Raw genomic sequence first — 19330 nt, 5'->3', positions numbered from 1 at the left:
CACACACACACACACACACACACACACACACACACACACACACACACACACACACACACACACACACACACACACATCAGGAGGAGGAGGAGGGACGACTGCTTGTAATTGGTCCAGGTCCTGATGACATCACTGACCTTGTCATAAAGGTCAAACTTGTTGCGAGCGCGAGAAATCTGCTGCTGTGAGACATCCTGAGGAGAGAGAGAGAGGGACATCTGAGAGGACAGAGACATCCTGAGAGGACAGAGAGAGAGAGAGAGAGAGAGAGGGACATCCTGAGAGGACAGAGACATCCTGAGAGGACAGAGAGAGAGAGAGAGGGACATCCTGAGAGGACAGAGACATCCTGAGAGGACAGAGAGAGAGGGACATCCTGAGAGAGAGAGAGAGAGAGACATCCTGAGAGGACAGAGACATCCTAAGAGGACAGAGAGAGAGAGAGAGAGAGAGAGAGACTCACCTCTGATATGGTTCCAGTTTTGTTTTCCTGTTTAAAAAAAAAAAAACTTTGTCAGTGTTTGTATTTTGTATCGATGACATCACTGACCTGCAGGACCTGGACTCGGGACGGGACCGGGTATGAGGACTAGCGTAGCGACGCTCCCGGCAATTAATTCTGATAGAAACTAATAAGAACTATTTTCACTGTGACGGCTGCATTTCCTGAACTTCTCCAAACTTTAATCCAAAAAATATCAATCCACAACTTTTCCAGGTTTTTCGTTACTGTGTGAACCCCGGGACACGGTCTGAGACTCGGTATAGGGACTCGGTCTGAGACTCGGTATAGGGACTCGGTATAGGGACACGGTATAGGGACAAGGTCTGAAACTTGGTATAGGGACACGGTCTGAGACTCGGTATAGGGACTCGGTCTGAGACTCGGTATAGGGACACGGTCTGAGACTCGGTATAGGGACACGGTCTGAGACTCGGTATAGGGACGCGGTCTGGAGACCCAGTATAGGGACACGGTCTGAGACTCGGTATGGGGACACGGTATAGGGACACGGTCTGAGACTCGGTTTAGGGACACGGTCTGAGACTCGGTTTAGGGATAGGGTCTGAGACTCGGTATAGGGACTCGGTCTGAGACTCGGTATAGGGACACGGTCTGGAGACCCGGTATAGGGACTCGGTCTGAGACTCGGTATAGGGACACGGTCTGAGACTTGGTATAGGGACACGGTCTGAGACTCGGTATAGGGACACGGTATAGGGACAAGGTCTGAAACTCGGTATAGGGACACGGTCTGAGACTCGGTATAGGGACTCGGTCTGAGACTTGGTATAGGGACACGGTCTGAGACTCGGTATAGGGACTCGGTATAGGGACACGGTCTGGAGACCCAGTATAGGGACACGGTCTGAGACTCGGTATGGGGACACGGTATAGGGACACGGTCTGAGACTCGGTATGGGGACACGGTATAGGGACACGGTCTGGAGACTCGGTATAGGGACACATTCTGGAGACTCGGTATAGGGACACGGTCTGAGACTTAGCATAGGGACTCAGTATAGGGACACGGTATAGGGACACGGTCTGGAGAAGCGGTATGGGGGACACGGTCTGGAAACTCAGTCTAGGGACTCGGTATTGGGACTCAATCCAGAGTCTTGGGACAGGGACTCTGTATAAGGACTGGGTATTGGGACTCAGTCCAGGGACTCCAGACAAGGACACAGGACAGAGACTGATGGTAACAGGATGCCTTACCTCCCCGTCTCTTGCTGGTCTGTCTCCTGGTCCTCCTGCCGGTCTGTCCCGGTTTCGTCCTCTTCTGACCAGCTCCAGCAGCAGAGGACAGTTCTTGTTGGTGTCAGACTCGGACAGACTCAGGTCTCTGCAGACCAGGTCTCTGCTGTCCAGACCGTTCAGCTGCAGACACACAGGACCAGAACCAGAAGCATCGTCTTCGTCACCTTCATCACCTCGTGGACGATGCGTTCATGGACAGTGGGACACGCCGGCTTCAGGTTCACTCACCGAGTTGATCTCCGGCTGGAAGACGGCCAGACTGAAGTCCAGACTGAAGACCTGCAGGAAGTCCACGATCAGACTGGCAACAAGGCGTCCTGGAACACACACACACACACACACACACACACACACACACACACACACACACACACACACACACACACACACGTTTGAATCATCAGACAGGACAGACAGGAAGTGAATGCTGGAGGATGAACTCACCATCTCGACTGTTCAGGCACTTCTTCAGGTTTTCATTGATAAGAGGAGTTCTGTTCTGAGAAAGTACACACACACACACACACACACACACACACACACACACACACACACACACACACACACGTCATTAGCAGAAGCTGTTCTGTCAGAGATGATCTGAGCTCCCAACTTACCTGAAGCCGCTCCTGCTCCTCCATTGCAAGGAACACTGCTGCCCTCATCTCTGCCTGCAGCACACACACACACACACACACACACACACACACACACACACAGTGAACTACGACGTCAAGTCCAACTTTAATGACGTCATGACGGAAAAAACCGGACCTTCGCGATTCTGACTTGCACGTCACCGTAACACGGGCCGGGGTAACGAAAGCAAGGTAAACAGTGGTCGCCTAGCAACGCGATCATCAACTGACCCAGAACAGTGGTTAGCTCGCGAGGCTAACGACGGTCAGACAGCGGTTTCTAAAGTGCTATTTTAAACTTGACAAACTTTCCACGTAGTGAAGAAAAGTGGACGAAGTAACGTGCGCTCGCAGCGCCTCGGAGATGACGTCACTGACTGGTACACAAACATTAGCCTGTTAGCGCGTTAGCCCGGAGCTCCGGGAGGCGGACCTTGAGCTTGTTGAGCAGCCCGCTGTTCTCCAGGTTCTGGATGAGCAGGTCCCGGAGCTCCGTGTCCTCCTCTGCGGCTGACATGTCCGCCTAGGGAGCCTCGACGTTCCCGTGGAGAAGAGAACTGCGAACGGCTAACCGGTAAAAAAACCACAGTGCTCTTCTTCTGTGGTCTGCCGCTTCTTCTTCTCCGCCTGGCGCATCCGGGTCCTGCAGCTGCTACCCCCGTGCCAACGCCCCCTCCTGGCGCCTACTGTAGTTGCAGCTTGAACACAAACTTGGTTTATGTTGTTTTTCGGGTGATGAGCAAATAATGGATCGTTATGTGGGGCATATATTAGCCGCAGCATAAACAAATAAATGTTACCATTAAATTTTGTTTATAAACATATTGTTTGTAGGTTCTGATGGATAATCAAATGGAACCAGGGGCAAGACGAGAACATTGATCTCTATTGAAAGACACATTGACATTTACACACTATTAGGAGGCGTCTGCAGGGATTTTCTTCCTCTTCCCAACAGGGTCCTGTGGTGGTTCAGGCTTCCCCTGTCGTCATGGTGACAAACTACACTTAGATTCACTCGTAGACAATCGAACTTCAGTTTAAATTATTTTATTTCAAACCACAAACTAACATTTTATTTACAAAATACAACTTAAAACAGTTTAAAAAGTGAGCGTTCATGGTTCTTTTTTAAAAACTTCCAACAGAAATTTAAACCAAATCATGTTGCAGAGGCAGAGCAGAGCGGTCCGAGATCAGAAGTCGGCGTCCAGGGTGAAGGCGTTGTCCGTGGTGCCCGACATGACGCCCATCCTCTGGTACTCGCCCACCCGCTTCTCAAAGAAGTTGGTCTTCCCCTCCAGAGAGATGTTCTCCATGAAGTCGAAGGGGTTCTCCACCCGGTACACCTGCAGGGACACGGCACCACGTTACCCTCCACCACCACTTCCTGTCCACAGGCCCCGCCCCCAGATGCTGGCTCCGCCCCTACAGCAGCAGAGTTCAGTCAGGCGTCTGTGTCGTGCTGCTGCCTCTCCGTCAGTGGACCACTTGTCCTCCAATCAGAGTCTGCGGCAGCACTCAGCCCCCATGATTGGCTGAGGTCCGTACCCCTGCGCCACTCATCATCACTCTGCTGCATCATCATCATCATCATCAGGAAGCCGTCAGCATGTGGTTAGCATGCCGTTAGCCAGCTACCTTCTGGAAGCTTTTAGCATGTGGTTAGCCAGCTTACCTTCGGGAATCCGTTAGCGTGTGGTTAGCTAGTTACCTTCTGGAAGCCGTTAGCATGTGATTAGCGTGCCGTTAGCTAGTTACCTTCTGGAAGCCGTTAGCGTGTGGTTAGCTAGTTACCTTCTGGAAGCCGTTAGCATGTGATTAGCGTGCCGTTAGCTAGTTACCTTCTGGAAGCCGTTAGCGTGTGGTTAGCTAGTTACCTTCTGGAAGCCGTTAGCATGTGATTAGCGTGCCGTTAGCTAGTTACCTTCTGGAAGCCGTTAGCGTGTGGTTAGCTAGTTACCTTCTGGAAGCCGTTAGCGTGTGGTTAGCTAGTTACCTTCTGGAAGCCGTTAGCGTGTGGTTAGCCAGCTACCTTCTGGAAGCCGTTTGCATGTGGTTAGCATGCCGTTAGCTAGTTACCTTCTGGAAGCCGTTAGCTTGTGATTAGCGTACCGTTAGCTAGTTACCTTCTGGAAGCCGTTAGCATGTGGTTAGCGTACCGTTAGCCAGTTACCTTCTGGAAGCCGTTAGCATGTGATTAGCATGCCGTTAGCCAGTTACCTTCTGGAAGCCATTAGCATGTGATTAGCATGCCGTTAGCTAGTTACCTTCTGGAAGCCGTTAGCATGTGATTAGCGTGCCCTTAGCTAGTTACCTTCTGGAAGCCGTTAGCATGTGATTAGCGTGCCGTTAGCTAGTTACCTTCTGGAAGCCGTTAGCATGTGATTAGCGTGCCGTTAGCTAGTTACCTTCTGGAAGCCGTTAGCATGTGATTAGCGTGCCGTTAGCTAGTTACCTTCTGGAAGCCGTTAGCGTGTGATTAGCGTGCCGTTAGCTAGTTACCTTCTGGAAGCCGTTAGCATGTGATTAGCGTGCCGTTAGCTAGTTACCTTCTGGAAGCCGTTAGCGTGTGATTAGCGTGCCGTTAGCTAGTTACCTTCTGGAAGCCGTTAGCGTGTGATTAGCGTGCCGTTAGCTAGTTACCTTCTGGAAGCCGTTAGCATGTGATTAGCGTGCCGTTAGCTAGTTACCTTCTGGAAGCCGTTAGCATGTGATTAGCGTGCCGTTAGCTAGTTACCTTCTGGAAGCCGTTAGCATGTGATTAGCATGCCGTTAGCTAGTTACCTTCTGGAAGCCGAGCTCCAGCAGCAGCCGGTCGGCCACGAACTCGATGTACTGCTTCATGAGGTCACAGTTCATCCCGATCAGCTTCACCGGCAGAGCTTCAGTCAGGAACTCCTGCACACGGGAACAAACAGGAAGGTGAGTGTGCATGCAGCGGCCGCAGCGTGTGGCGGTGGGCGGAGCGGCGGCGGCCACCTGTTCAATCTCCACGGCGTTCCTGATGATGGTGGTGACGGTCTCTGTGGACGGCTTCTTCAGCAGGTGTTTGAACATGAGACAGGCGAAGTCGCAGTGCAGACCCTGAAGACAGCGAGACAACGTCACAACCAGGACCCACACGGGAAGCGGCGCCCCGCACACGGGAAGCGGCGCCCCGCACACGGGAAGCGGCGCCCCGCACACGGGAAGCGGCGCCCCGCACACGGGAAGCGGCGCCCCGCACACGGGAAGCGGCGCCCCGCACACGGGAAGCGGCGTCTCACCTCGTCTCTGCTGATCAGCTCGTTGGAGAACGTCAGGCCGGGCATCAGACCTCGCTTCTTCAGCCAGAAGATGGCGGCGAACGAGCCTGAGAAGAAGATCCCCTCCACAGCGGCGAAGGCCACCACGCGTTCTCCTGGAGGTCACACAGCACCTTCATCATCACCACCATCATCATCATCACCACCATCTCCTCCTCCTCCTCCATGTGGAGCTGCTGGCTCACCGTAGGTGGCGCTCTGGTTCCCCATCCAGTTCAGAGCCCAGTCGGCCTTCTTCTTCACACAGGGCAGCGTATCGATGGCGTTAAACAGGTACTCCCTGAACCAGGAGAACCAAAAGGAGAAGGTCAGGGGGAGAACCGAGAGAACGTCGGGGGGAGAACCGAGAGAACGTCAGGGGGAGAACCGAGAGGAGAACCGAGCTGACCTCTCCTTGGGCTTCTTGATGTAGGTGTCTATCAGCAGGCTGTACATCTCGGAGTGGATGTTCTCCATGGCGATCTGGAAGCCGTAGAAGCAGCGGGCCTCCGTCACCTGCACCTCCTGAGCGAAGCGCTCCACCTGGTGATCAGAGACGAGAAGAACGTGAGGGAACCTGCAGGCGGCGCCACGGGAGGAGCAGGCCATGGCCGTAGGGGCGGGGCCTCTCACCAGGTTCTCGTTGACGATTCCGTCGCTGGCGGCGAAGAAGGCCAACACGTGGGAGATGAAGAACCTCTCGTCTTCCTTCAGAGCCTTCCAGTGCTGCAGGTCCTTGGACAGATCCACCTGAGGAGGAGCAGAGCTGCAGGTGAGCGGACGCACGCCTCCAGGAGAGCCGGCGCCGTGGGGGCGGAGCTTACCTCCTCCGCTGTCCAGAAGGAGGCCTCGGCCTTCTTGTACATCTGCCAGATGTCGTGGTACTGGATGGGGAAGATGACGAAGCGTCTCGGGTTCTCCTTCAGCAGCGGCTCTTCCTCCTGAGGGGAGGTGCTGCTCTTCTTCACCGCCGTGGACTGAACGCCAAACAGGAAGCAGGAAACACTGAAGCCTCCAGCCAGGATGCTAATGCTACCGCTAACCTGGGCGAATTACTTCTTGTTCTAAAATAAACCTGATAAACCTCATAACTCAGACTCAGTCATTTCAGGGGTAAACCAGCCACAAAACAATGAACTTTGTAAAAGGGATTAGTAAAGTCTCTAGTCAAGTCCTTTATTTATAATAACCTAAATATATTTGATCCCCGTTCCCGGTGCCTCCCCAGCTGCGGGGCCCTGCGGGTCTACACTCGGCCCTGTTGGCGCCACTGCTTCGGCGCCACTCGGCGGCCTTCGGGTATTTTCGGAAAGAACCGCAGCTCCAGAGTCGCTCGGCGTCACTTACCGTAGCGTCCTTGAAGATCCTCCGCGAGGCTTTGGAGGCCAGGACGCGGCTGGAGCTTAGGCTCGGAGGCTGGAAGGACACGGAGGGAGACACACAGCGGGTGAGTGAGGCGGCTGGCGGAGCGACTGGAGGCGGACAAAGCGGCGGCTCACCGTGTTCTCTTTGTCCAGCGACATGTTTCCCAGCGGAGCGACGAGGCTCTGCGGCGACTTCTGGGACAGCGGAGAACGGCCGGACGGCATCGTACACACCTGGTCACTGAGACACAAACACTCGGTCACTGACACACAAACACTCGGTCACTGAGACACACACCGGGACTGAAGCAGCTCCACACACAACGACACCGGGACTGACGCTTTTTCTGCCGCTGCGAGGCTTTTTATTAGAATCTTGGCGCTAGAATGCAGCCGGCCAATAGGAACGTAGCGCGTCAACGATGGAGCCAATCAGAGGCCGGAGCCTCAACTACGTCACTCGAAACTATCGCGGGAGATTCAAAGGGCTCCGTTTGTGCGGGACACCAAAGTGTTTGAAACCTGCAGTTACAAAACAACGCAAAATGCTCAGTTACGAAACATTCAAGGAGAACAAAGAAACTTTTATTTAGCGTTAAAACGCTCACTTTTACTCATTTTATTCCATTAACGTCGCCTGCTTTAACGTTTTATATACACTTTATGTTTTATATACTATTAGTTTTATCTATCGAAATGATTTCAATGCTGTTCCTTTTACACTCTGCTGTCATTAAGAAGCCACAAGTCGTGATTACTGACCCGGTTTTACCTCCAAACATCGGAACTTTGACTTGTGACCCATTTTTATTACCTCCAAACTGAAGAACTTTGTGCAAAAAAAAAAAAGGAAATCTCCCGCGAAATGAGCTGGTGTTTGGCGCCACTGTAACTGATTCTCCCTTAGACGTAATCACATTTCGGATTGTTTAAAAGGACCTGGCCGAGGCGTCACTTCCGCCTCAGAGGGACGAGCTCCGATTGGTTGAAATCCGGAAGTCACCACCGTTGTTTATAAATGTACATATTTTGATACGTTGTTTTTTTTTAAAACTATTTATTGTTTATTTATTATCATTATCACTTGTATCATATTTATTATTCATTCATCTAAATTATTTTGATTCAGTTGTCCAAGAAAAATAAACCTACTTCCATTTCTTCTATGGTTCCGCAGGGGCTCGCGTTTCCGCCCGGACAGTTTAATGCAGCCGATGAAAACGACATGGCGGCTCCGGAGACGCGCGGCGGAGAGGAGCAACGTGACGAGGAGGAGGCGCGGCTGCACGCGCTAAAAGGTGAGAGCTCCTGTGTCCTCGCTCCTCCCGGTGTACGTTCCTCCCGGTGTCGCTGGTGCTCGGGTAGATCGCGGACGGTCCACCGGAAGTTCCTCTCCGCTCGAACGGAAGTCCCGCTCCGCTGCTGTGGAGGTCAGAGAGCCTCGCCAGAGTCCCTTCAGAAATGTGATGATTTAAGAGTTATCTGGAGGTTTCGCCAGAATTTTCTGGAGCTGAAGAACCCAAACCTGTTTCGAATTAAAATAAATTATCCGGGCCGTCCAACGGCACCACCCTGAATCCGGTCTTTCACGGATATTTAGTTCTCTTTACAGGATCATTAAGACGAGCATTACTAAGAAGTCTTTTTCTTTTTCCGTGGCCACAAACAGTCCAATTTCATCCTGTGTCGGACAGATAAAATAGTAATCCCATAAGAACCGTTAAATTCAAATGAATATAATCTCAACATAAAGCCAATTTTAATGAAATCTTCTGCTGCAAAATACAGAGAGATGTACAACAAATTTCTCTTATTGCGGCTGGAATTATGCAGTTTTTTACAAACTCATGGTGACAGCGTGGCTTTGAGGCTCATGCTAGTGTAAGTTTGGAGCTTCTGGACAGAATGAAGGTCCAGCGACTCGCTGCACCACCTGCTGGACCGATCGACACAAACCAGGGGCTACTGGGATACTGTCTGGAGTCTGGGTCCTGGTTCGGGGGGGTCAGTCTGGGTCTTGGTTCTGGAGTCAGTCTGGGTTTAGGTTTTGTTTGGTCTGTGTTCAGGTGCGGCCTTTCTCACCACGGTGGCGTCAGCCGGTGTGATCATGGGATTCGGCTCCACGTTGGCGCTGGCCAAGAAGAAGAGTCCAAACTGGTTTAATAAGGTAACTGGTCCTTTCAGACCTCCTCCCCTCATCATGGAGTTTGGATGCGGTGTGCTTGTTACCACGGTTACTGTCCCGGTTCTTTTCTCGCAGGGCGTCCTGCCGACGGTGGCGGTCCCGCAGAGTGGCGCCTCACTGGCCCTGCGGGCGCTGGGCTGGGGGTCCCTGCTGGCCTGGACCGGAGTCGGTCTGCTCAGCTTCTCAGTAGTCAAGATCCTGGGAGTCCACAGCGTGAGTCCTCAGTCCTCAGTCCTCAGTCCTCAGTCCTCAGTCCTCAGTCCTCAGTCCTATTTCCATTTAATACCATTCGGGCAGATTTCCAGATGTTTAATCGTACACTGAGAGCCAGGAGCCGAACACCGGCCTAAGAGTGCTGCTGATTATGTTCCAGCTCGCGGAGTTCCGGCTGAAGATGCAGTCTTTCTTCCCGTCGATCCCAAAGAGCGCCGGCGGCGGTTCCGAACCGACAGACTGGGACGCCATCTTCCAGTCAAAGCGCCGTGACTCACCGAGGGACTGAACGAGTTCGGCGGGCGACGACGCAAAGATGACTCGGGCGGTTCCCCGTCTGAAGGTCTCGCGTCCGGCAGGCTTTGAGAACCGCACAAAGGGAACCGGAAGCCGTCACGCGGATCGTGTTGTACCGCCGTGACAAACAGGAAGTGAAGAGTGTCCCTGGACCTTTGTGGGGTTTATTACCAGCCGATCCGCTGCAGAACAATGAGACTGATCGAACTTCTGCTATGAAGACTTTGTGGAACCGAGTCGGGACTTTAATCTCTGTTAGCATGTTTACCGCGCTATTAGCTTTCAGTGCTAACGTGACGATTTGTTGTTGGGCCTGTTTCGGTTTGAAATCTTAAAATAAAATCTGTGACGTTTCTCCGATGAAAACGTTTTGCTGTGAACAAACAGAAACGAAGAACCAGAATCTGCGTCGAGGTCAAAGTTCAGTAACGAGCAGGAAGTTCAAAGGTCCCAAGTGACGGCAGTAAAGACCAGAGGTCTGTAGTACGAAGACGTTTTCCTCTTCTGGAGCTTCAATTCAACTCTCTGCTGTCGTGGCGTTTGGAGGCAGGAGGAGAGAAAAGGACGACAGACAAGTAAGATTCTCCAGGGGGCAGCGGAGAACCAAGTGTTCAAATGTTCTGGGTTCTATAAAGGTTCCTTACGTACCAAACGGGTCCTGAAAGCCTTGAAGCTGCTTCCCACTCAAACTTTGTGATCTAAAGAAATAAACTGTGGTAAAATGATCGTGCACGAGACGGGAGGTGAACCAGATGGTGACCTGAACCAGGTTCATCTTATACATCTGATATCTTCAAATATCCGACTTATTGATCCACATTATCATGAACAGCCGAGCTGCAGAGTTCTACGTGTTTCTTTAGTGAGACGTCGCTGCTGAATCAGCATCATCGTGTCCATACGTCAAACTCTCATCTTCAAATGATCCAGTAGAAAGAACTGATTGATTATCAATGATCCAGTAGAAAGAACTGGTTGATTATGAATCGTGTCTCAATCAGTCTCATTTCAGAGTAAACACGGTAAAAGTGCGGTGACGGTGTGTAAAGCTGCAGTGTGGACGCTCTGGAGCTGGAGACAGTCGACCTCCTCCACCCTCCTCCACCCTCCTCCACCTCTCGTGACTGAGGATCAAACACAAAGTCCACTGAGCCTTTTCACCGTCCCTCTTCAAATATTTAATTTAAACATTTAATAACCAGATCAAACTGTTTCTACCAAAACGTTTCCTTGCTCTCCGACACTCTGACGTCACAGCGGAGGCTGTTGTTCTGTCCAGTGTGTGCTCGGGTGCTCTGGCCCCATGATGTCACTCTCCTTCATGATGTCACTCTCCTTCATGATGTCACTCTCCTCTGTGATGTCACTCTCCTTCATGATGACATTCTCCTCCATGTCACTCCTTCATGATGTCACTCCATCTCACTCCATGATGTCACTCTCCTCCATGATGTCACTCTCCTTCATGACATCACTCTCCTCTGTGATGTCACTCTCCTCCATGAGGTCACTCTCCATGACATCACTCTCCTCTGTGATGTCACTCTCCTTCACGATGTCACTCTCCTCCCTGACATTGCTCTCCTCTGTGATGTCACTCTCCTCCATGTCACTCCTTCACAATGTCACTCCTTCACGATGTCACTCTCCATGATGTCATTCTCCTCCACGATGTCACTCTCCTCTGACCTCCACCTTCACATCAGACTCTTCTCCTCCACCTCTACAGTCACTGATCTCTCTCAGACTCTCTCACTATTTCCATCAGTGACGACGAGCTGCTGATCTCCTTTTGTCTTTTATTAGTGATTCCACTACTGTGACACCAGATAAGATCATCTCCTGACCTCCATCACCTCCTGACCTCCATCACCTCCTGACCTCCACCTCCTCATGAATATTTCTCACTCAGTAAAATTCCTTTTCTTCATCTTTTCTTCCAGGATTTAGCCTCAAATAACGTCGATCAGCTGATTGAGATGCAGAAATATTGACGAGGCACTTTGCATTGACCATTTCTGGTAGAAAGTGGGCGTGTTGAGGGCGGGGCCTGAACTGTCACCTTCCAGGTGGACTGGATGTATCAAAGGAAAGGGCCTGCAGATGTGCGCACGCACGATTTTAAATATTGGAAACATTTTTGTCGCATGTCAGCTTTTCAGCTTTTGGGTGTACAAACATTTTCAGTAGGAATCCGAGGCAAGGTTTTATAAATAAGGCCCCAGACCTGGACTCTGGGTCTGGACTCTGGTCTGGACTGGACTCTGGTCTGGACTCTGGGTCCGGACTCTAGGTCTGGTCTCTAGGTCCACCCTGAACCAGATCCTGATCCACCCTGAACTGGTGCACATTAGAATAGAAACTAGAACCTGTTCAGATTAACGAGAGCATGGCTCATAGTGTGTGTGTGTGTGTGTGTGTGTGTGTGTGTGTGTGTGTGTGTGTGTGTGTGTGTGTGTGTGTGTGTGTGTGTGTGTGTGTGTGTGTGTGTGTGTGTGTGTGTGTGTGTGTGTGTGTGTGTGTGTGTGTGTGTGTGAGAAGAGGAAGGCTTCATGCTTCCGCTTCTCTCTGCAGAGTTTCATTCGTCTCGGAGCTTCTCAGCGTGAGTTTGATTTCTCTTCTTCTCTTCTTGGTTTCTACCTTCATCCTCAAATCAGTTTTCACACGTCGGAAACCATTTAAATTAGAAACTGTGTTCAGGTGGCGGTGTGTTAAGGTGGCGGTGTGTTCAGGTGACGGTGTGTTCAGGTGAGGGTGTGTTCAGGTGACGGTGTATTCAGGTGAGGGTGTGTTCAGGTGGCGGTGTGTTCAGGTGGCGGTGTGTTAAGGTGGCGGTGTGTTCAGGTGACGGTGTGTTCAGGTGACGGTGTGTTCAGGTGGCGGTGTGTTAAGGTGGCGGTGTGTTCAGGTGACGGTGTGTTCAGGTGATGTTGTGTTCAGGTGACGGTGTATTCAGGTGACGGTGTGTTCAGGTGACGTTTTGCTCAGGTGGCGGTGTGTTCAGGTGACGTGTATTCAGGTGACGTTTTGTTCAGGTGACGGTGTGTTCAGGTGACGGTGTATGCAGGTGACGGTGTGTTCAGGTGACGTTTTGTTCAGGTGGCGGTGTGTTCAGGTGACGTTTTGTTCAGGTGACGGTGTGTTCAGGTGACGTTTTGTTCAGGTGGCGGTGTGTTCAGGTGACGGTGTATTCAGGTGACGGTGTGTTCAGGTGACGTTTTGTTCAGGTGGCGGTGTGTTCAGGTGGCGGTGTGTTCAGGTGACGGTGTGTTCAGGTGGAGGTGTGTTCAGGTGGCAGTGTGTTCAGGTGACGGTGTGTTCAGGTGACGGTGTGTTCAGGTGGCGGTGTGTTCAGGTGATGTTTTGTTCAGGTGACGGTGTGTTCAGGTGACGGTGTATTCAGGTGACGGTGTGTTCAGGTGGCGGTGTGTTCAGGTGACGTTTTGTTCAGGTGGCGGTGTGTTCAGGTGATGTTTTGTTCAGGTGGCGGTGTGTTCAGGTGGCGGTGTGTTCAGGTGGCAGTGTGTTCAGGTGGCAGTGTGTTCAGGTGACGGAGGAGCGGAGCGGGAGGTTACGGTACGGCAAAGCGCACACAGGCCCCACTCTGCCGCGCGGTCCCCCCCACAGGAGGTACGGTACCCTGTAGGCGGGGTTGTGAACGAGCAGAGGACATGGAAGCCGTCCGAGTCGCTCTCTGTGACTCCATCGCACGACGGAGGTTTATGACGGAGAAATAATTAAATATTGCTGCTTGTCCAGAGTGACGATCGTCACGACCAATCAGCAGACGGCTGCGTTGTCGCTCGTCCTCACAGACGTTCCTCGGTGCTAGGTACCTCAACGGAGGGGGAGCGGAAAATCGTAGCCGGCGGTTGCGGGTTCTGTCCGTAACATCCACAACTTTTCAGTCGGACCAAAACCCGTCTGGTCCTGCGATGGTCCGCGGCAGACGGTGCGGTGGAACCGCGGCTTATTACTCCATCTCTACACTGTACTCTATTACTCCAGCTCTACACTGTACTCTATTACTCCAGCTCTACGCTGTAGGTATAGGCACTGCTCAAACTGTGTGAATAAAGTAATCCATTACCCTGACCTGTTTTCTCCTCACCACAATCAGGTCGTCTCGTCTTCATCGTCTTCGTCTCGGCAGATGTCTGTCCCACTTTCACATCCTTCAAAACTAAGAACAAACCTCAACCTTTCTCCACTTCGACAGGAAGTAACTGATTACTTTTACTACTTCTAAAACCCGCTGAAGTTACTGAGTAACTGACTCCGCCCCCTCTCCCCTCCTTGTGTCCACAGGAGAAGATGGTGGACTCTGACGACTACTCGGATTACAACGACTCGGATTATAGCTATGACTACTCTGAGTACTTAAATGGCAACTGGACGACGCTGTGCGAGAATGAGAAGAACCAGAGCGTGGTTCTGATTCTGGCGCCGTACGTCCACTCCGTCATCTGCGTGCTGGGCGTGTTGGGGAACGCGCTGGTCATCTCCACGTACTGCTGCTCCAAGCGCGTGCGCTCCATGACGGAGGTGTACCTGCTGAACGTGGCGGCGGCCGACCTGCTCTTCGCGCTGACGCTGCCGCTCTTCGTCTACAGCCAGTTGTGGGCGTGGCCTCTGGGCGCCGCCGGTTGCAAGGTGCTGCGCGGCTCCTACAGCGTCAACCTGTACGGCGGCATGCTGCTGCTGGCCTGCGTCAGCATGGACCGCTACATCGCCATCGTGCAGGCGCGCCGCAGCTTCCGGCTGCGCTCGCCGGCGTACAGCCGGCGGATCAGCGGCGCCGTGTGGTCGTGCGCCCTGCTGCTGTCCGTGCCCACCTTCGTCTTCTACAACTGGTACCAGCCGAAGCACCTAATGTCCGAGGGTTCCGGGGCCGACCACGACTCGCCGACACCATCACACGTGTGCGAGTTACGCTTCGACGACGAGGCGACGGCGACTGCGATGAAGGTGGCGGTCCCCAGCACGCAGCTGGCGGTGGGCTTCTTCCTGCCACTGTCCGTCATGGCGTTCTGCTACGGCGCCATCGTCGTCACGCTGATGAAGGCCAAGAACTTCCAGCGGCACAAGGCGGTGCGGGTGGTGCTGCTGGTGGTGGCGGTGTTCGTGGCGTGCAACCTGCCGTACAACGTGGCGCTGCTGCACGACACGCTGGGTCTGTTCCGCCAGCGCAGCTGCGAGAAGGCCGACGCCCTGCAGACGGCGCTGACCGTCACGCAGACCGTGGCCTACCTGCGCTGCTGCCTCAACCCGCTGCTCTACGCCTTCGTCGGCGTCAAGTTCCGGAGCCACCTGCGCAGGATGTTCCAGAGCCTGTGCTGCCTGGGTCGGGGCGGCGGCGCCCGGCGCCACTCCTCCCAGGCCACCTCCGGGATCTTCGTGTCCTCCGCCCGCCGCTCGGTGGACAGCTCCACCGACGCCTCCTCGTTCACCATGTGAGCCTCTTCACCGTCCTCCGGCGACCCGCCACACCAGAGTCTGAGGAGCGGACCAGTTTGACCTTCAGACCAGTTCTGGAGAACTTTGGACGTCATGATTCAAACTGGTTTAAACTGGTTCAGACTGGTTTCAGATTGTTTCCAACTGGTTTGTGAATGAGTGAGGACCAGGGTGAGGACCAGGGTGAGGATCAGGGTGAGGACCAGAATGAGGACCAGGGTGAGGACCAGGGTGAGGACCAGAGTGAGGACCAGGGTGAGGACCAGAATGAGGACCAGGGTGAGGACCAGAGTGAGGACCAGAGTGAGGACCAGATCACGGTGAGGACCAGATCACGGTGAGGACCAGAATGAGGACCAGAATGAGGATCAGGGTGAGGACCAGGGTGAGGACCAGAGTGAGGACCAGGGTGAGGACCAGGGTGAGGATCAGAATGAGGACCAGGGTGAGGACCAGGGTGAGGACCAGGGTGAGGACCAGATCACGGTGAGGACCAGAATGAGGACCAGAATGAGGATCAGGGTGAGGACCAGGGTGAGGACCAGAATGAGGACCAGAGTGAGGACCAGAGTGAGGACCAGGGTGAGGACCAGAATGAGGATCAGGGTGAGGACCAGAATGAGGATCAGGGTGAGGACCAGAATGAGGACCAGAATGAGGATCAGGGTGAGGACCAGGGTGAGGACCAGAATGAGGACCAGAGTGAGGACCAGGGTGAGGACCGGGGTGAGGACCAGAATGAGGACCAGGGTGAGGACCGGGGTGAGGACCAGGGTGAGGACCGGGGTGAGGACCAGAATGAGGATCAGGGTGAGGACCAGAATGAGGACTGGTGGTCTGATGATTTCATCTCTGTTGACATTTAATTTGAAAACTGGCCGAGTTCCGTGAGAAACTTCCTGTTACACTGAACTTTGTTTTGACGTTTCCTCTTTTTAATTATCAACAGTACACGCGTTCATGTGACATTTTAAAAAGTTGTTTTAAGGCTGAAATAAAGTTTCTTTAACTTTTCTCATGTTTTGTTTTTGGTTTTTAGACAAAATATTTCGGTACAAATATAAAAAAAAGAGGTTTGACATTTACTGAATCCTTAAGTTCTAATAACTGGTGGCTGTTTTCACCCACTGACGCTGACAGCAGTAAAAATATACCAGAAGAATATTTTTTTAAAGTTTTCTTTTGCATAAATCTGTTAATCATCCCGATCAAAACTACCAAATATATATATATTTTCTTTAATTAAAATTAACCCTTTAAATGTCAATTTAGAAGATGGAGTCACTGATTTTGTGAGGGAAAAAACACAAACTTACCTAATTTTAATATAATAAATGATGAGAGACAAATTTATTCCGTTATTACAGTGTTGGTATGTCAAAGTCTAGAGATGTAATTAACTTTAAAGCATATTTAGTTTCTGGGCGGCAACAGATTTTCATAAAAACTCCCTTTGGTGGCTGTTTTCATCCACTAACTTTACAGCTGTAAAAATATATTGGAAGAATATTTATTTTCAAATATTTGGTAGTTCTTTATTGGGACCGAGATTGATGAACAGATTTATGCAAAAAGAATTTAAAGAAATATTTATCCGATATATTTTTAGTAAAGTTAGTGGATGAAAACAGGGTATTATTGACCGAATGAACATTTTTAAATTGTATGTAAAACTAAGTTTATCAGCAGAAATGGTTTGAGTCAATACAGTGAAAGTTAAGGGGAAATTAAGGGGGAAAGGTGACCCCTAGTGGACGTTTTTACCATGAACGCCACACAAGGGTTGGTTACCAGTATCCTGGTTACCAGTACTACTGTTAACCTGTAATCTATTACTCCTGGTTACCAAATGAAAACGTCTCACATAGCAGACAGGTCCGGCCCAGAGCCGCCCTGCTGGCTGACTGATGGTATTGCAGGGTGTATGTCAACCGGATGTGGGTCAGTCAATGATGGTTCTGTTTACATGATGGCACCTGGACCTGGACCTGGACCCTGACCCGGACCTGGACCCGGACCTGGTGATCCAGTCACCCGAGGGCCAGCGGTGGACGTAGAGCCTCCGTCACCAAGATCCACCAGGTGGTTCGATCTGCTTCCATCAAAAATCTTTGAACGAGACTCTGGATTATTACTTTAATCTCTGATGACGTCACATTCAATCTGTCACATTATTACAAACACAACAAACGACACCCCTAAAACAAACACTTTCAGCAGACTTCCTGCTGGTTCTGGTAACCAGTTCACTGACTGTCATTACTGGTACATTTACTCTGATTACATTGAGCTGCAGTTACACTTCTTGTTTGAGGAGCTGAAAAGGACCCCGGTCCGGTTAAAGGTCCCGGTCCCAGGTCAGAGGACCGGCCTGGAGCTCCGGGTTCAGGCTGAGCACGAAGGGCACCAGGGCCCCCCGGGCCTCGGCGGGGGGCGGGAGCACCTCGGGCAGGAAGCCCTCCCGGTCCTCCCGCACCTCGAACTGCAGCGTCCGGCTCCGGTTGACGCAGTAGATCTGGTCCCCGAGCACCGCGCAGCGGAACGGCTGCGGGTCGTCCAGCGGGAAGCTCTCGCCGCCGACCCACGCCTTCACCACCGTGTTGTACTTGTACACGCTGACCGGCCCCGCGCGCTCCCGGTGCACGTCGAAGCGGTACACGTGGCCGCGCAGCGCCACCATGTCGGCGGAGCGCCGCCGGCTCTCGTTGAACGGACACTCCTCCCACTCGTCGCGCCGCGCGTCGTAGCGCAGCAGCCGGTAGAAGAGCGAGCCGCCGGACACGAACAACTGGCCGCCGCACGACGTCGCCGCGTGCGCCACCGCGAACGATCCTCTGGGCAGCGGCGCCACCGTCGTCCAGCGGTCCTCGCGCGGGTCGTAGCGCTCCACGGCCAGCAGACACTCCCCGCCCACCGCGTACAGGTAGCCGTCCATGGACACGAGCCGCAGCTGGCAGCGCGCCTGGCGGAGCGGCCGCACGCGGCTCCAGCGGCCGGTCAGCGGGTCGAAGCAGAACACCTGGTCCGAGGCGGCGGGGGCGCGCCCGGGGCCGCGTGCCTGCATGCCGCCCGCCACGAACAGGTAGTTGAAGAGCGTGCACATCCCGCAGCCGTCCTCCGGGACGTCCTCCGGGAGGCGGGTCAGCTCCTCCCAGCGCCGGCCGTCCGGCTGCAGGTAAAACACCCGGCGGGAGCCACCGTCCTCGGCCGCCGCCAGCACCGGGCGCCCCCCCGCCGTCCTGCGGGACAGGATCAGCTCGCGCTCCGCCGCCGTCAGCCGGCCGTACACCGCGGGCGCACGCAGCACCTGCAGGTAGTGCGCGCTCATGTAGCCGTACACGCGCTGCTTCGCCTCCTCTGCGCCGTCACGTTTGGCCTCCATCAGCAGCTGGAGGCAGTTCTCCGCGCTGATCTTCTGCGGGCCGCCGGCGGGCTTCTCCCCGCGGGCTTGGTGCTCCGGTGGATCCCCGGCCGGCTGCTGCGCCTCCGGTTGCTCCGGCCGCTCCGGCTCCATCCCAGACAATAGTGAACACACCCTCTCCTCCTCCTCCTCCTCACACTGTCTGACACAAGTTTTCCTCCCTCCCCGGTTCTCCCGGGAGCCCCCGGTTTCCCCCCCCCCCCACCACCACCACCTCCACCCGGTCTAACCTGCCTGCTGCGGCTGCTCCCGGACACAAAGGAGCTGTGTGTGTGTGTGTGTGTGTGTGTGTGTGTGTGTGTGTGTGTGTGTGTGTGTGTGTGTGTGTGTGTGTGTGTGTGTGTGTGTGTGTGTGTGTGTGTGTGTGTGTGTGTGTGTGTGTGTGTGGTTCAGAGCTTTTAAACCCTTTGTGGTCGCTTTACATTTTTCTGTTGTGTCATAGTCAAACCGCAGTGGTCTCTCTCACACACACACACACACACACACACACACACACACACACACACACACACACACACACACACACACCTGCTGCACGAATCCAGCGTTCAGCTTCAGAAAACAGAAGCATGGTTCAGCACAAAATGAAACATTTAACTAATTAAAAAATCCTCATGCACTTTGAGAAAACCACTTTTTTTTATGTACAAACTGGAAACCTCCTCCTCCTCGTCCTCCTCCTCCTCTCGTCCTCCTCCTCCTC

General features: G+C 53.0%; 5 protein-coding genes across 16 annotated transcripts in view; 2 read left to right on the top strand and 3 right to left on the bottom strand.

Annotated features, from left to right (window-relative positions):
- The window catches only part of cep43 (centrosomal protein 43), a 6181-nt gene extending 3141 nt beyond the window's left edge, over positions 1 to 3040 (bottom strand). For 8 of the 10 annotated variants that reach the window (XM_080490277.1, XM_080490280.1, XM_080490279.1 and 5 more), the window contains exons 1-7: positions 2837 to 3028; positions 2383 to 2436; positions 2210 to 2264; positions 1994 to 2082; positions 1724 to 1885; positions 464 to 490; positions 138 to 194 (exon numbers count right to left, since the gene is read on the bottom strand). In XM_080490277.1, the coding sequence (XP_080346403.1) occupies positions 138 to 194; positions 464 to 490; positions 1724 to 1885; positions 1994 to 2082; positions 2210 to 2264; positions 2383 to 2436; positions 2837 to 2920 (528 nt within the window). In that variant the 5' untranslated portion in view covers positions 2921 to 3028. Of the gene's footprint in view, positions 1 to 137; positions 195 to 463; positions 491 to 1723; positions 1886 to 1993; positions 2083 to 2209; positions 2265 to 2382; positions 2437 to 2539 lie in introns of all 10 variants that reach the window. The other 2 variants (XM_080490283.1, XM_080490278.1) reach the window with 2 other exon arrangements.
- A 397-nt stretch (positions 3041 to 3437) lies between these two features.
- Positions 3438 to 8433, bottom strand: LOC308126656 (ribonucleoside-diphosphate reductase subunit M2-like). 2 transcript variants are annotated; one of them, XM_080491197.1, is made up of 11 exons: positions 8207 to 8433; positions 7190 to 7295; positions 7038 to 7106; positions 6515 to 6667; positions 6324 to 6440; positions 6100 to 6233; positions 5897 to 5991; positions 5673 to 5806; positions 5386 to 5490; positions 5191 to 5304; positions 3438 to 3752 (listed from the first exon to the last, which is right to left on the bottom strand). In XM_080491197.1, the coding sequence occupies exons 2-11, from the start codon at positions 7277 to 7279 to the stop codon at positions 3600 to 3602; spliced, it is 1164 nt and encodes a 387-aa protein (XP_080347323.1). In that variant the 5' UTR covers positions 7280 to 7295; positions 8207 to 8433; the 3' UTR covers positions 3438 to 3599. The 2 variants fall into 2 exon arrangements, with proteins under 2 accessions (XP_080347323.1, XP_080347322.1); XM_080491196.1 differs by lacking the exon at positions 8207 to 8433 and adding an exon at positions 7869 to 7952.
- On the top strand, positions 6823 to 10148 carry tmem242 (transmembrane protein 242; the record flags this gene model as incomplete). The annotated part of the gene is made up of 6 exons (XM_080490168.1): positions 6823 to 6831; positions 6919 to 7137; positions 8232 to 8352; positions 9121 to 9221; positions 9315 to 9452; positions 9613 to 10148. 6 exons carry the CDS (start codon positions 6823 to 6825, stop codon positions 9739 to 9741), a joined length of 717 nt encoding a protein of 238 aa, XP_080346294.1. The 3' UTR covers positions 9742 to 10148.
- Positions 10149 to 10217: 69 nt separating this feature from the next.
- On the top strand, positions 10218 to 16220 carry LOC308126655 (C-C chemokine receptor type 6-like). Of its 2 annotated transcripts, none has more exons than XM_080491195.1 (3): positions 10218 to 10324; positions 13870 to 13971; positions 14058 to 16220. In XM_080491195.1, exons 2-3 carry the CDS (start codon positions 13903 to 13905, stop codon positions 15204 to 15206), a joined length of 1218 nt encoding a protein of 405 aa, XP_080347321.1. In that variant the 5' UTR covers positions 10218 to 10324; positions 13870 to 13902; the 3' UTR covers positions 15207 to 16220. The 2 variants fall into 2 exon arrangements, with proteins under 2 accessions (XP_080347321.1, XP_080347320.1); XM_080491194.1 differs by lacking the exon at positions 10218 to 10324 and adding an exon at positions 12326 to 12351.
- A 1115-nt stretch (positions 16221 to 17335) lies between these two features.
- LOC308126066 (kelch repeat and BTB domain-containing protein 11-like) lies at positions 17336 to 18720 on the bottom strand (the record flags this gene model as incomplete). The annotated part of the gene is made up of 1 exon (XM_080490167.1): positions 17336 to 18720. One exon carries the CDS (start codon positions 18718 to 18720, stop codon positions 17545 to 17547), a length of 1176 nt encoding a protein of 391 aa, XP_080346293.1. The 3' UTR covers positions 17336 to 17544.
- Between the last annotated feature and the right edge of the window lie 610 nt (positions 18721 to 19330).

This window comes from Lipophrys pholis, assembly GCF_963383615.2.
Source record: "Lipophrys pholis genome assembly, chromosome: 21".
Lineage (NCBI taxonomy): Eukaryota > Metazoa > Chordata > Actinopteri > Blenniiformes > Blenniidae > Lipophrys > Lipophrys pholis.
The sequence above is the reverse complement of the archived record's forward strand: the minus strand, read 5'-3'. Positions and strand labels throughout refer to the sequence as shown.

Coding starts and splice junctions, on each gene's coding strand:
- LOC308126655 (XM_080491195.1), top strand. CDS start 13,903: ATGTCTGTCCCACTTTCACATCCTTCAAAACTAAGAACAAACCTCAAC. Junction 13,972..14,057: donor TTTCTCCACTTCGACAGGAA/GTAACTGATTAC, acceptor TTGTGTCCACAG/GAGAAGATGGTGGACTCTGA.
- LOC308126656 (XM_080491197.1), bottom strand. CDS start 7,279: ATGCCGTCCGGCCGTTCTCCGCTGTCCCAGAAGTCGCCGCAGAGCCTC. Junction 5,807..5,896: donor GAACCAGAGCGCCACCTACG/GTGAGCCAGCAG, acceptor TGTGACCTCCAG/GAGAACGCGTGGTGGCCTTC. Junction 5,305..5,385: donor ACGCCGTGGAGATTGAACAG/GTGGCCGCCGCC, acceptor TCCCGTGTGCAG/GAGTTCCTGACTGAAGCTCT.